The sequence below is a fragment of the Alosa pseudoharengus genome, unplaced genomic scaffold (genome assembly GCF_046254945.1).
Source record: "Alosa pseudoharengus isolate Yale_2024_CS ecotype anadromous, Long Island Sound unplaced genomic scaffold, YU_APseudo_1.1 YU_APseudo_1.1_scf_12, whole genome shotgun sequence".
Taxonomy (NCBI): Eukaryota; Metazoa; Chordata; class Actinopteri; order Clupeiformes; family Clupeidae; genus Alosa; species Alosa pseudoharengus.
The window spans coordinates 28,429,592-28,443,842 of record NW_027468587.1 but is presented as its reverse complement, the minus strand read 5'-3'; the positions used below and the strand labels follow the sequence as shown (position 1 = coordinate 28,443,842).

The 14,251-nt window shown below is 44.5% G+C and overlaps 2 protein-coding genes across 2 annotated transcripts; both read left to right on the top strand.

The window, feature by feature from the left end:
* The first annotated feature begins 477 nt into the window (after positions 1-477).
* Positions 478-2,130, top strand: tmem14cb (transmembrane protein 14Cb). Its single transcript, XM_076279498.1, has 5 exons — positions 478-522; positions 634-722; positions 820-921; positions 1,028-1,115; positions 1,556-2,130. The coding sequence occupies exons 2-5, from the start codon at positions 647-649 to the stop codon at positions 1,629-1,631; spliced, it is 342 nt and encodes a 113-aa protein (XP_076135613.1). The 5' UTR covers positions 478-522; positions 634-646; the 3' UTR covers positions 1,632-2,130.
* Positions 2,131-3,557: 1,427 nt separating this feature from the next.
* On the top strand, positions 3,558-13,533 carry hacl1 (2-hydroxyacyl-CoA lyase 1). The gene is made up of 17 exons (XM_076280665.1): positions 3,558-3,715; positions 4,390-4,494; positions 4,601-4,641; positions 4,759-4,839; positions 5,324-5,396; positions 5,480-5,557; positions 5,855-5,949; positions 6,531-6,643; positions 7,032-7,167; positions 7,827-7,932; positions 8,243-8,326; positions 8,450-8,551; positions 9,547-9,701; positions 10,037-10,195; positions 10,844-10,951; positions 11,548-11,734; positions 13,209-13,533. The coding sequence occupies exons 1-17, from the start codon at positions 3,665-3,667 to the stop codon at positions 13,239-13,241; spliced, it is 1,707 nt and encodes a 568-aa protein (XP_076136780.1). The 5' UTR covers positions 3,558-3,664; the 3' UTR covers positions 13,242-13,533.
* The last annotated feature ends 718 nt before the right edge of the window (positions 13,534-14,251 follow it).

Here is a 14,251-nt window from a genome sequence, read left to right as displayed (position 1 = left end):
CAAAACAAGGTCAGGGAGGCCATGCATTGTAGAATGTTTTGTGGTCGGAAAAAGTTTGAGAACTCATGCACAAGGCTATTGATTTGAAGGGCCGTTGAAACTACAATAAATAGGTCCAAAAATTAGGTTTATTGTGTGTGTGACTGTTCAGTACTGTTCATATTGACATTTTAAAAGCAGACTTAAAAGTAACTCAAAAGTTACTTTCTCTAGTAACTAATTACTTTTGATATACAGTAATTGGTAACGTAATTGAATTACTTTTGAAAGAAGTAACTAGTAACTGTAACTAATTACTAATTTTCAGTAACTTGCCCAACACTGGTCATTACACTTTTGCTGCAACTCACTTTTATCTCATAATTACATCAACCCACTACCACAGATCATGTGATTTTTTTTACTCATAAACGTGTGTCATGAAATATTGCATCCGAACCGCTAGGCGGCGGTAATATTCAAGAAGTCATGAGACTTATTAGTAACAAGTGAAAATTCTCTCGGTCTACACAGAAGTGCATGGTTGGTTAGCTTGTTAACTTTTTCAGACGAACCAACATTGAAGGTGTTTTAATAGTGACACAGAAAGCAATTAAAAGTTTTAATTTAAAACACCTTAACCTACTTTAACAGCAACTAGAAAAGGATGGCCTTCAACCTGATTGGGTATGGTTACGCTGTCTTGGTAACTTCTGGGGGTATAATTGGCTTCGTTAAAGCAGGTATGTCAATCAACGCTAGGTTACATTGTGATAATACATGTACTTTCTTGCAGTGTTGGCAACAAAGCTATCCCTCACTCTTTCTCTTTGTATACAGGAAGCATCGCCTCGCTTGTTGCGGGACTTCTGTTCGGAGTACTGGCGGGGGTTGGCGCCTACCAAATGTCTCAGAATTCTGATAATTTCTGGGTCTCGCTGGGTTGGTTAGCCTTTTAACATTAACAGAACCTGTCTATTTCTGTTAATAACGCACAAACGTGCTGATGTTGTCTTCCGCGATGCATTTGTTGTGCTTTTCATGTCAGGCACCTCTGGGATCCTGGCTGCTGTGATGGGCGTGAGGTTCCTGAACTCATGGAGGTTTATGCCAGCAGGACTTGTGGCTGGGGCAAGGTAACCCACTCTGTCACTCCGTATCGTAATCTGCATGATCTATACTAGTCGTAATAAATAATGTGAATAAAACATCGTAATCATGCTATGTGTAATGCGTGGTGGACGAAGGGACACTGGCTGCCTGGAAAATCCAAACACCTCATATGTGTATGTCCATATAGGCAGTGGTGTAGTCTATGTGATATGCAGGACTACGCAGTATACCCACTTAAAAAGCATCACCATCCCAGTATACCCACTTAAAATAAGCAAGGATACATATTAACATTTGGGGTTGATCACAATATACCCACTACAGCTAACAACACTACATCACAGTGCCCACTACAGCAAGACTACATCACAGTATATAGGCCTAAACAATGCACAAACACATCATATAGGCTAAATATGACCATATGAAGAACAATCCACTTAATGTAATCTTTCTCTTCCAGCGTATTGGTGTTTGTGAAGATTTGTGTGTGCTTGCTGTGCAAACCAGGTCATCCAGATAGTGGCAAAAGATCTTGAGCATTTAACGTACGACTTCAATGGACTGTTGAAAATGAGACCGTGGGAAAAACACCACCACACATGTGTAAATGAGATTGAATTAGTCATAAATCATGTCAACCTTCAAGTTGCTCTGTGTCTCTCTGTTAAATGGGTGATTCAGAGTAGTAACAGAACTACATGAGTTTTAAAATGAATATATACCATATTTTCCGGAGTATAAGTCGCACCAGTCAAAAAATGTGTCATAAAGAGGAAAAAAACATATATGTTGCACCTGAGTCGCAGGACCAGCCAAACTATGAGAAAAAGTGTGATTTATAGTCCGGAAAATACAGTATATGTCTGGCAGTGAATACCAGACACACAACTTCAATTCTGTTGTGTCTACACTAATCAATGTCTACTATTCACTATATTTGCTGTGTGTGTGTGAGTGAGAGAGAGAGAATATTGCTAAAGTGAATCCCAAATGTGTTTTGCCTTAGAAATACAATAAACTGGTCCGACAGTTGTGCTCATGTGTATATAATGTGTTCTTACATTAATGTGTACTATCAGGTGGTGTGTGCATGTCTGCGTTAATGTGTACTATCAGGTGGGGGGGGGGGTATGTGTGTGTGCGCGTGTTAATTTGTACTATCAGGTGGTGTGTGTGTTAATGTGTATTATCAAGTGGTGTGTGTGTGTGTTAATGTGTATTATCAGGTGGTGTGTGTGTGTGTGTGTGTGTGTGTGTGTGCATTAATGTGTACTATCAGGTGGTGTGTGTGTATGCATTAATGTGTACTGTGATGTGTGTGTGTGTTAATGTGTACTATCAGGTGGTGTGTAGATCTAAAGTCAGATGGCTCATTTGTACTTTGATTTGACCTTTCACTTATGGATGAAGCAGAGCTATCACACTTTAGTTATGGCACATAGCCACAAAGTTATGCCTATTTAAGCACACATTAAAAAGTTGAAAAGAAGGTGTTCATGTTGTGTGTGGCCATGCAGTATAATACAAAACGATTGTGAGGTAACTTTAAATAATTGCAAAAGTAGGCTATTGTGTGGAGCCCCTTATTACTTGCAATGCATTTCATGGCCATGGGATAGAGACTGCAAAGGCTTTTTTAGTCTCCTTAAAGATTCCACCGTATTCAAAGGAACGCAAAATGAACTCTGAAAAAATAGTCACCACTTTGATCCTTACGGGGCTCCGTGGTTTCTCATAAACTGAAGCGGGTCAAAATTGCACTTGATTTGGTTGTTCTCACTCAAGACTATTCCAGAGCCCGTCTACGGAGAGCCTCGCCACTCCGTATTAAGCATAGACAGTAAATTGTACCGAATTTTGGATGCAGTTCCACCAGAGTTCCACTGGGGGCGATCGCCATGAGTGCAGAATGAATGGGAGTCAATGGAGCTAGACGGCTAAATTTGTCTCTTTCACCTGATTGTCGTTGACAAATCTCAGATTTGATTGTAGTTTGTATAACTTCAACATGGGTTATAGGTCAAAAGTTGAATGAACGAGTACTTATGTCCTTTTGATTTCTTACAGGTTGGGTCGTTGTTGCACATAACACGCTAGCATTGTGCTAATGAATGATGTCAATGACACATTTGAAAGGCTTTTTAGAACAATTAAGTGACTAAAAAATATAATACTCAACCAAGTGTATTGTCTTTGCCTCCTCTTTCGAATACAATACTCAAATTACTTGAAAAAAAATTATATCCTGAGAAAAGTGGATTTTGAGGGGTACAGCTCCATAGACCTCCATGCATTCTGCACTCGTGGACGAGCGCCCTCATGTGGAACCACAGAAGGAACTGCAACCAGTTCAGAAACCGGAAGTTTTCCGAGAGTGGCAGTTCTCCCCTTATTAGACATTCTCTGACTATTCTCACAATAGTGTCTGTCTATGGTGAAATGAGACCGGTCTGCGCACTAGGTGCGCAATAATGACATCGATAAAGAAAAAAAATCCTGGTATTTTGTAATCTGGTTCACTTGAAACAAATGTGATGTAGGCCTATCGATGTTGCATTAGCTAGAAATCATGGAGAAGGTGACTGGAGCCCAGATCATTGCAGAAGCGCTCAGGGCTCAGGTAGGCTAAAATGTAAATTAGATTTGGCGTAGCTGGTAGGCTACTGACGCTGTTCTTCCTATAAAATCTGCAAAATAAGCCTAGTTGATTTTCTATAGTATTGAGTTGCTGTGTTGAGTTACAGCCAGTTTCTCATGAGCGCACTAAGTTTATACGATCGCTCAACTAACCAGGCATGCGGGACCGAATACTGTAGGAGTTCAAGGAACTTTCAGTGCGTCAAGGCTATATGTCATTTAACATACATGTCATTTAGGGTGTGTCCAGTGGGCCTACTGTTGCAAGGCCATTTGAAATTATTTAGCTCTTAATTAGCGTAGGTTAAATGTAACAACACTATACGAATAACAACGTTGATTTCTGCAGCCGAAATTAAGTGAAAGGTCGTGAGTGGAAAGTTTGCGCAAGCGCACAGGGAATTGAAGCAATAGAGGCAAAGTCTGCAAACAGCATGCACATGGGCCAGTTGAACGGACACCACATGACAACACATCTAGTAACTGAAGTATATGCATTCACATCTATAAAAAATGAAATGTAGGAGAAGTCTGTTCGCCTCCGGGTGATTTCAGAAGGCTCTACGTTTAGTTTGCCATGGCATATAAGAGTAGGCCTACAGGATAAACAGAGGCTGCCCGAGTACAGCTGATGAACCGTCTCTGTTCTGTTTACAGAATGTGGAATACATGTTTGGAATTGTGGGAGTTCCGGTGATTGAGGTTGCCATGGCAGCCCAAGCTGCTGGAATCAAGTATGTGGGCATGCGCAATGAGCAGGCGGTAAGATCCCCACACCTCTTGTGTGTGACTCCTTTGTGGATGTAACTACTCAAGAGTGAGTCCTGTCTTCATGTGTGACTCCTTTGGACTCTCTTGTGTGTTGTAGGCTTGCTATGCTGCCTCTGCAGTAGGGTATCTCACAGGACAGTAAGTGTTTGTGTTGTGCGTTAATGCAAAATGAAAAATATAAATGTACTGTACCTGCTCTAGCACTGGTTGTGTGTGTATGTGTGTACCACTGCTGACGTGTGTATTCTTTCTCAGCCCGGCGGTGTGTCTGGTGGTGTCAGGGCCTGGTCTCATCCACGCCCTTGGGGGGATGGCCAACTCCAACATGAACTGCTGGTAGGTCTCATGCAGCGGTGTGTGTGTGTGTATGTGTGCGCCGTGTGTGTGTGCGTGCATGTATGTGCACGTGTGTGACTGTGCGTGGGTGTGTGTGTGTGTACTCCCCTCTGGGGGGTATGTTCAACCCCTGCATGAATTTCTGGTGGGCCTCACACATCACTGAGACAGACAGAACTCAGACAGTATTGTCCTGTATTAATAATAATAATAATAACTTGGACTTATATAGCGCCTTTCATGGTACCCAAGGTCGCTTAACAATGAGGGCGGGGGGGGGGTGTTAGGGGTCAAATAGAATCCACAGAAAAACATCAGTTAGGTCGGAGATGAGAAGCGGCGACATACACGCCAGCGTACGTCCTCTCAACATCCGGTCTCTGACTCTTTCACCCCTCTCTGACTCTCTCTCACGCCCTTCTCTAATGTTACGTCATCTCTCTCTAATCTCCCATCATACTCCTGTGCTCCTGCGCTGTTGCAGGCCTGTCGTGGTGATCGGCGGCTCCTCAGACCAGAACCAGGAGACCACAGGTGCCTTCCAGGAGTTTCCCCAGGTACAGGATACACACACAGACACACGCACACTGAATTGGATTGTTTGATTGTTTGTGTATTTGAATATGTTTTATTTATTCAGGTGGAAGCCTGTCGTCTCTACAGCAAGTTCTCAGCCCGACCCAGCAGCCTGGCAGCCATCCCTTCCGTCATTGAAAAGGTACCAACGCACCCTCTGTTATCGAAAAGGTACAAACACCCTCCATTATCGAAAAGGTACAAACGCACCCTCCGTTATCAAAAAGATACACACACACCCTTTGACATCGAAAAAGACACACACACACCCTCCGTCATCGAAAAAAATACACACGCACCCTCCGTCATCGAAAAGATACACACGCAACCTGCGTCATCGAAAAGACACACACACACACACAGACACACACACCACCATCACACCACAGACATCTCTCTCTCTTTCTCTCTCTCTCTGTCCTGCCCCTTCCGGCCCCAGGCTGTGAGGACCAGCAAGTACGGCCGGCCAGGCGCCTGCTATGTGGACATTCCTGGGGACATGGTGAACGCTCAAGTGGACCAGTTGCAGGTCAGGTAGGGATAGTCTCGCTGCAATAGTCAATAGGTTGTAATGGCCAATGTGTCCACCAGGTGGCCTCAGGCTGGGTCCATGCTGGGTCCATAAGGATGGATGCTGTTGGAATGGATGTGTAGCAACAGAAGATGAATATTATGAGTGCTTGTGTTGGCACAGACTAATGCTGTTACACGAGTATTTGGATACTTGTTCCTATGTGTTTTGGGTTCTCTTGCAACAGAATTACATGGTTGTCTTAGTATTTTTTTGTTGTTGAAAGATGCTTGCACACTGCCCCACAGACAAACGCCAACTAACCCCAATATTCCAAAGTTGGCAGTTGTTGGTTACAAATTTTGAATGTTCAGAAAATCAACTTCCAGCTTGTGTATTGTATTTCATTTATTAGAACATGCAACTATGCTGTTTCTTAGTTGTCATATAGTCTATAGTCCATGGGAGTGTAGGTGTGTCTAATTGTTTTATATAACAAGATGATTTATTCAAACACTGACAGGTGAATACACTGCTTGTTGATCTGTTACATAAACTTTGTGTGTGTGTGTGTGTGTGTGTGTGTGTGTGTGTGTGTGTGTAGGCAGGTGACATGTTGTCTCCCGCCCCCAGTGAGTTTGGCGCTCCCTTCTGATGTACTAATGGCCGTGACTCTGATCAAACAGGCCCAAACACCTCTGCTCATCATTGGCAAAGGTAAACATACACTTGCTCCCCTGACACACAAACACACGTGCGCACACACACACACACACACACACACACACACACACACAGAAATGCTCATACCTCACATTCATACTAATCACTGTGTGTTCATGATATGTGTGTGCATGTGAATAGGTGTGTGTGTGTGTGAGTTTGTGGAGTGTGCTAAATGTAACTGTTAGAATGTGTATGTGGGTTTGTACAGTATTGGTTTACAATGTGTACTGTATGTGCTATATGTGTATCTGTATAGTGTGTGTGTGTGTGTCTGTCTGTGTGGAGTATCTGTTTGGAATGTGTGTGTGTGTGTGTGTGTGTGTGTGTGTGTCTGTCTGTGTGGAGTATCTGTCTAGAATGTGTGTGTGTGTGTCTTCAGGTGCTGCCTATGGCAGGGCGGAGTCAGAACTCACTGAACTGGTGGAGAGGTGTGGCCTGCCCTTTCTGGCCACTCCCATGGGGAAAGGGGTGGTGTCGGACGAGCATCCCAACAGTGTGTCTGCGGCCCGCTCCAGGTACACACACACACACACCACCAAGATCGCAGAACACACACACACCACCAAGATCGCAGATCACACACACAATCACATCAGGAACACCTATTCACTCTCTCATGTCACACAAATGACGTGTTACATAGTTATATAACAGTGTGTGTTTGTCTGGATCGTGAAGGGACTAAGGGTTGGTTCATAGTCTACGCAAGCAGCGCTTATGCTGTTGAAAACCCCAAGGCTCACAGACGTTTTGAAGTGCCTTCTCATAGTCTACGCGTGGACGATGCGTCCCATCAGAAACACGCGTTTCGCTTTGCAGCTACACGTCAAACCCTCTTTGCGTAATTGGGCGCATTCACGTTCGCGTAGCTTGTGTAGACTATGGCCACACACACAGACAGACGTGAATGGGTGTAACATGTGAATGTGTGTGTGTGTGTGTGTGTGTGTCTTTTTGTGTATGCGTGCGTGTGCGTGCGGGTGTATGCGTGTGCGTGCGTGTGTGTGTGTGTCTTTGTGTCTGTGTGTGTGTGTGTGTGTGCGTGTGTATGCGTGCGTGTGCGTGCGGGTGTATGCGTGTGTGTGTGTGTGTGTGTGCGTGTGTGTGTCTTTGTGCGTGTGCGTGCGGGTGTATGCGCGTGTGTGTGTGTGTGCGTGTGTATGCGTGTGTCCAGAGCCCTGCTGCATGCCGATGTGGTCGTGCTACTGGGAGCCAGACTCAACTGGATGCTTCACTTTGGTTTCACCCCTCGCTTCAACCCCCACGTCAAGATCATACAGGTACGTACGCACGCACGCATGCACACACACACACACACACACACACACACACACACACACACACACACACACAGATCAGACTATCCCCTACGTTTTAACCCCCTTGGCTAAAATTGCACACGTAAGTACATAAAAACAAACATAGACACATTGCAAAATTAAATGCAAACAGATCCATCAACATTACATTAATGTGTGTGTGCGTCTGTGCATGTGTGTGTGTATTTGCGTGTGTCTCTTTGTATACGCGTGTGTGTGTGTGTGTGTGTGTGTGTGTGTATGTGTGCATGTGTGTGTGTGACTGCTACAGGTGGACCTCTGTGCAGAGGAGCTGGGAAACAATGTGAGACCTGCTGCTGCCTTGCTGGGGGATATCCGTTCAGTAGTCAGACAGGTGAACACATCTCGGCATACACACTCACACACACGCACGCATGCACGCACACGCACACACACACAGAGGGTGTGGGCCATGCTGCATTGGGTATGTGTGCACTGATAGGTGTGTGTGTTGCAGATGCTGGAGATCTTCCAGAAGGATCCGTGGTCGTACCCCGCGGACTCTGAGTGGTGGAAGGCTCTTAAAGGGAAGATGGCTGCCAACGCCGAGATGTCCAAGGTCAGTAATTGGCTGATGCAAGGACATACGCACTTGCTTATGTTTATGTGTTAACAGTTTGAAGAAAAGTCATACAGCCGAAATAAAAGATGCCAATATTAGTAGTAGTCAGTAGACTAAACAACATGTAACTATAGTAACTATAAACTAGGGATGGGCAAAGCGAGGCTTTGTGAAACATTGAAACATTTGAAGCAATTGTGCCAGATTGTTTCAAAGCTTCGAAACAATTCCGACACCTCAGAGCTGTTCGGGTGAAACAAATCTGTCAAATGCTTCGTATCAGAGATGTCTTTTAAGTCGTGGCTCACTGTGTTACCTGTGTTCATAGTCTTAGTCCAAAGCTAAGCAGTGATGCCCTTGGTCAATAACTGGATGGGAGACCACATGAAGTGACAATAAAGAGAAGCTTATTGCTGCCGCTAGTGTTCTCTAAATCACTTTCTTCTCATTAAAAACTCTATGTTGCAATCTGTTTGCTTTTTGACCATTCTGAGAGTTTAGTTGACACTGTGTAGTTAATGAGTAAGAAAAAATATTAACAGATATTATCTGAAACAAAAGCTTAGAAAACAAAAGGAGAGAGAAACCACATTTGAGGAGCCTAACTAACCACTACACCATCATGGCTATTGCTTAGTCTACACTGTTAATTAAACGCACAGGTACATAGTAGCCTGCCGCCGACACCAATGACATGGGTGAAATGCACCGAAGGTTAACTTAGCTTTGGTCACATGACATGGGAATTTTGAACGATGTTTCGAAGCAGTGGTCACATGACATGGCTGTTTTGAACCACGTTTTGGAGCAGTTGTGTACACTTGTGCTTCGAAACCTCGACACTGATTCGAGATGTCAGTTTCGAATGTCCCACCCCTACTATAAACTATAATAACTATAAGCATAGACATATACAAACTGTGGGAATTGTGAACTGTATGTAATTTTGTGTGTGTGTGTGTGTGTGTGTGTGTGTGTGTGTCATGTCCCAGGCCCTGGCACTAGCGCCCTCCCTGATGCTAAACTACTACTCGGCCTTCCTGCACATCTCCGAGCTGCTCCCCTCAGACTGCGTGATCATCAGCGAGGGCGCCAACACCATGGACGTGGGCCGCACCATGCTGCTCAACCGCCTGCCCCGACACCGGTCGGTACACACCATAGCACTCACACACACACACACACACACACACACACATATACACATGCACACACTGTTCACATAGTGTTCAGTGTGCCTATATATATCATCAGTTTCACAATGTTCCTAAGTTACTGCATGTTGTTCCCACATTCATGGTCAATGTTCCCATGACATTCCTATTTCTATCCACATTACCATTACCTGCATTCATGTTCCCATGAACTTCAGTTCCTCCAGTCAGTCATTCCATAGCATTCCTATAATATTGCGCAACAGTCCCATAGCATTCCTATAATATTGCGCAACATTCATGTGTTGACGTGTGTGTGTTCTATCAGGCTGGATGCAGGCACTTTCGGCACCATGGGAGTGGGTCTGGGTTTTGCCATTGCAGCAGCCATGTTGGAGCAGAGCAAGAGCGCCCCCCAGAGGGTGGTGTGTGTGGAGGGGGACAGCGCTTTCGGCTTCTCAGGCATGGAGGTGGAGACCATGTGCAGGTGAATTGCTGGACCTACACCTCATACACACACACTCACACTAACTTCCTTAGATCTTCCCCAGTCAGATGAAGCAATACAATACCTGTATTGTATAACACTTTCCTCCTGTCAGTGGTTAACTACCTTAGCTCTTCCCCGGTCAGTTGCTACCCTTATTCCCCTGTCAGATGCTAACGTCATTATCTCGTCTCCTGTCAGTTGCAAACTTCCTTAGCTCTTCCCCTGTCAGTTGCTTATTTCCTTAGCTCTTCCCCTGTCAGATGCTAACCTCATTAGCTCTTCCCCTGTCAGTTGCTACCCTTATTAGTTCATCCCCTGTCAGATGCTAACGTCATTATCTCTTCTCCTGTCAGTTGCAAACTTCCTTAGCTCTTCCCCTGTCAGTTGCTTATTTCCTTAGCTCTTCCCCTGTCAGATGCTAACCTCATTAGCTCTTCCCCTGTCAGTATCTAACCTCATTAGCTCTTCCCCTGTCAGATGCTAACCTCATTAGCTCTTCCGCCGTCAGTATCTAACCTCATTAGCTCTTCCCCTGTCAGATGCTAACCTCATTAGCTCTTCCCCTGTCAGATGCTAACCTCATTAGCTCTTCCCCTGTCAGTATCTAACCTCATTAGCTCTTGTCTTGTTCATTCCCACTCTCAGGTACAAGCTCCCTGTGGTCATCATTGTTATCAACAATAACGGCATCTACAGTGGAGTGGACGCAGACACCTGGGCACAGCTGGAGAAGATGGGAGACCTCGCCATAGTGTGAGTGTCATAAGCAGGATGGACTCAATTTCAACCTATCAGAGAGTGAGGCTGCAGTCACATGATCACTGTTCATTGGAAAGTAGTCCATTCTGACAAGTTCAAAAGGATGTTTTGATGTTGATGTTGAAAAGGGCTAGTCACTGTATATCAAAGCTCATGCCAGGAGCTATAAGCATCATCAAACTATGACTCTCAAGGTTATGGACACATGAAGCTCAGAGGGGAAACACGTTTAAGCTTTTAAGCTTCTGAAGGCTGAGATGAACCCTGACATATGTGCAAATGTTTAGAATTCCACATACATACACACACACACATGCACACACATGCACACACACACATACGCACACACACGTACACACATGCACATACGTGCACACACAGACACACACACACACACACACTCACTATGTTAATTTGAATATTGCTACACACAAGAACCATGAACCAATATGAACCAAATCAAAATACTTTTGTGTAACATGTACTGTATGTCATTTGTGTGTTTGCGTGTGTATGTGTGTGTGTGTGTGTGTGTACGTTTGTATGTGTGCATGCGTGTGTGTGTACGTAAATGTGTGTGTGTGTGTTAGAGCTCCCCCTGTGACTTTGCTGCCTGATGCCCGCTATGACCAGATGATGACAGCGTTTGGTGGGCGTGGCTTCCTGGTGCGGACTGCTGCAGAGCTCCGCCTGGCTTTGCAGGAGAGTCTCAGGGATTGGCTGAACCCCTCACTCATCAACGTGCTAATAGACCCTGCCTCTGACAGGAAACAGCAGGTAACACACACAAGCACACACACACACACACATGTACACATGCATGTACACACAAGGGGTTTTGTCAATTAGTCAATTAGTCGACTATTAAAATCACTGTCATGGAAAAAAATGGCTAAAGGCTCAACAAGCATTTCTATGTCTGGAAGTATCAAAAATGAGTCCTGTTCCAAAATGAGTCCTGTTCCACTGGGACATGGAAGTATCAAAAATGAGTCCTGTTCCACTGGGACATAGAAGTATCAAAAATGAGTCCTGTTCCAAAATGAGTCCTGTTCCACTGGGACATGGAAGTATCAAAAATGAGTCCTGTTCCAAAATGAGTCCTGTTCCACTGGGACATGGAAGTATCAAAAATGAGTCCTGTTCCAAAATGAGTCCTGTTCCACTGGGACATGGAAGTATCAAAAAAACGCGCAGCTGTCCTAAAGTGCCATACACGTTGGCACAGACAGAACACGTTTGCTATGGATGACCATCAAAAGAGGAAACACCCACTGCCAACAGCTTGCATTGGACCAGTACTTTGACGACTAGTCGACTAGGATTATTAGAACACTAATGCACACCCATACCGGATGCAAATGACACAAATGTATTTTATTGTTTAAACCCAACTCTTTCTAATACCTCATACCTGACTAACATTTGTTTATTTATCTGACAAATGCCAAACCCACACACACACACACACACACTCACACATCACACACACTATCTAGGGGCCTGAGGGCCTTAATCACTGGTTCCTCTTGAAATGTAGTCTTATTTGACATGATCCAATGGAGCAGTCTGCTTCCCCACATGGAGCTAGGTTTGCTAATTAGCTAGTTATCTCAGTCTGCCCTTCAGTGAACGATGCAGAGACAGAGAAGAGTGTTTGTAGTACCCCTGGAAATACACACATGCTCGTGCACACAAGGGCATTTCAGGATGTGTGTCTCACATACATACATACACACACACAAACTTACCTCACCGCCACCTGGCCCTCTATTTCAGGCACCTCTCATTATTAGGAGGGTGACCCCAGTATGTTTACTTGGAATGTTTCCTAGCAACCACACACAGACATTCTTGAGGATTGGGTGTCATGGCAACCTCAGAATTCCTCTATGAGGCTTTCGTTGTCAATCAAACTGTGACAAATTGGACACCCACATACCCTCACCAACACTGGCTCTATTGTGACTCCTCTGACATGCACACAGACGCACGCATGCACACACACAGACACACACAAACACTAACATATATCATGCTGACCACATACACAAATGCATACAGCTGAGCACACAGATTTAAGCATCCAGGATGCTCCATCCTGATAAAGTCTGTGTGTGTGTCTGTGTGTCTGTGTGTCTGTGTGTGTGTGTGTGTGTGTGTGTGTGTGTGTGTGTGTGTGTGTGTGTGTGTGTGGTGTGCGTGCGTGCGTGCGTGCGTGTGCGCGTGTATCTGTCTCTTCCTCTCTCAGGAGTTCCCCTGGCTAACCCGATCGAACCTGTAGGAGGATGGTTGCCTGAATCTGAAGCTGGGAGGCGGAGTGCCTTAATTTGCTGCCTTAACCTCCTGCCCTTCCAGGACCTAATGAACTGTGTGCTGAGGTACCAACCTGCAGCTCCGTCTAGAGACCATCCCATTGGAGCCGATTTATCACCCAAAACCCAGGAACCAATCACAACTGCTTATCCACCATGGGGCGGGCTTTATATGATGACAGACAGTGTGCCAAGAGTCTTTGTATCTCTGGGACATTTTCATATCAGATATATTTCTGTAAATAAATCAGCTTTATTGAACACAGAAACCTCTTTATTTATAAGAATATAACTCTGATGACTCTCACACACACGCACACACACACACATGCACATGCTAACTGATTAACCACATGCAGGATCTGCTTACTAATTCACTAATTTCTTTCTCTGGTTATGTGGTGATGCTCCGCCCCAGTTATGATGTCAGGCTAGATCTCTTCCTGTTCTGTTACTAATGGCGTTCACAGTAGGGTTGCAACCATAAATCAATTAACTATTACATTAACTGCCAATTGTTTTGGTAATTGGTTTGGGTGATTTTATCAAGAAAAATACCTCAAAATTACGGATTGCAGCTTCTTAGACTTATATACTTCCTCCTTTAGTTACTCTGTGACACTAAGCTAAATATATTTGACGTGTACACAAAATCTTGGGGAACACTGATTATCATTCTATCGATTAAATCACTAATCGATTAATTAAGGAAGTGATCGACAGATTAATTGACTATGAAAATACTCAAAGCGTCGTAGTTCACAGTGCCTTAATTCAGCAGAATGGCACATGGCATAATATGCCCTTGGTGGTTCACAGTGCCTTAATTCAGCAGAATGGCACATGCTATAATATGCCCTTGGTGGTTCACAGTGCCTTAATTCAGCAGAATGGCACATGCTATAATATGGCCCTGGCCCCTGCTGGTGGTGGAAATGGTGTCTGTGACATTCCAACGTGGAATGAGAGAGAGAAAGAG

Excerpts from the sequence above, each read along its gene's own strand:
- hacl1 (XM_076280665.1), top strand. The coding sequence starts at position 3,665 with ATGGAGAAGGTGACTGGAGCCCAGATCATTGCAGAAGCGCTCAGGGCT. Across the intron at positions 3,716-4,389 it reads CAGAAGCGCTCAGGGCTCAG|AATGTGGAATACATGTTTGG; the intron begins GTAGGCTAAAAT and ends TTCTGTTTACAG. Across the intron at positions 7,933-8,242 it reads CCCACGTCAAGATCATACAG|GTGGACCTCTGTGCAGAGGA; the intron begins GTACGTACGCAC and ends TGACTGCTACAG.
- tmem14cb (XM_076279498.1), top strand. The coding sequence starts at position 647 with ATGGCCTTCAACCTGATTGGGTATGGTTACGCTGTCTTGGTAACTTCT. Across the intron at positions 922-1,027 it reads TAATTTCTGGGTCTCGCTGG|GCACCTCTGGGATCCTGGCT; the intron begins GTTGGTTAGCCT and ends TTTTCATGTCAG. Across the intron at positions 1,116-1,555 it reads GGACTTGTGGCTGGGGCAAG|CGTATTGGTGTTTGTGAAGA; the intron begins GTAACCCACTCT and ends TTTCTCTTCCAG.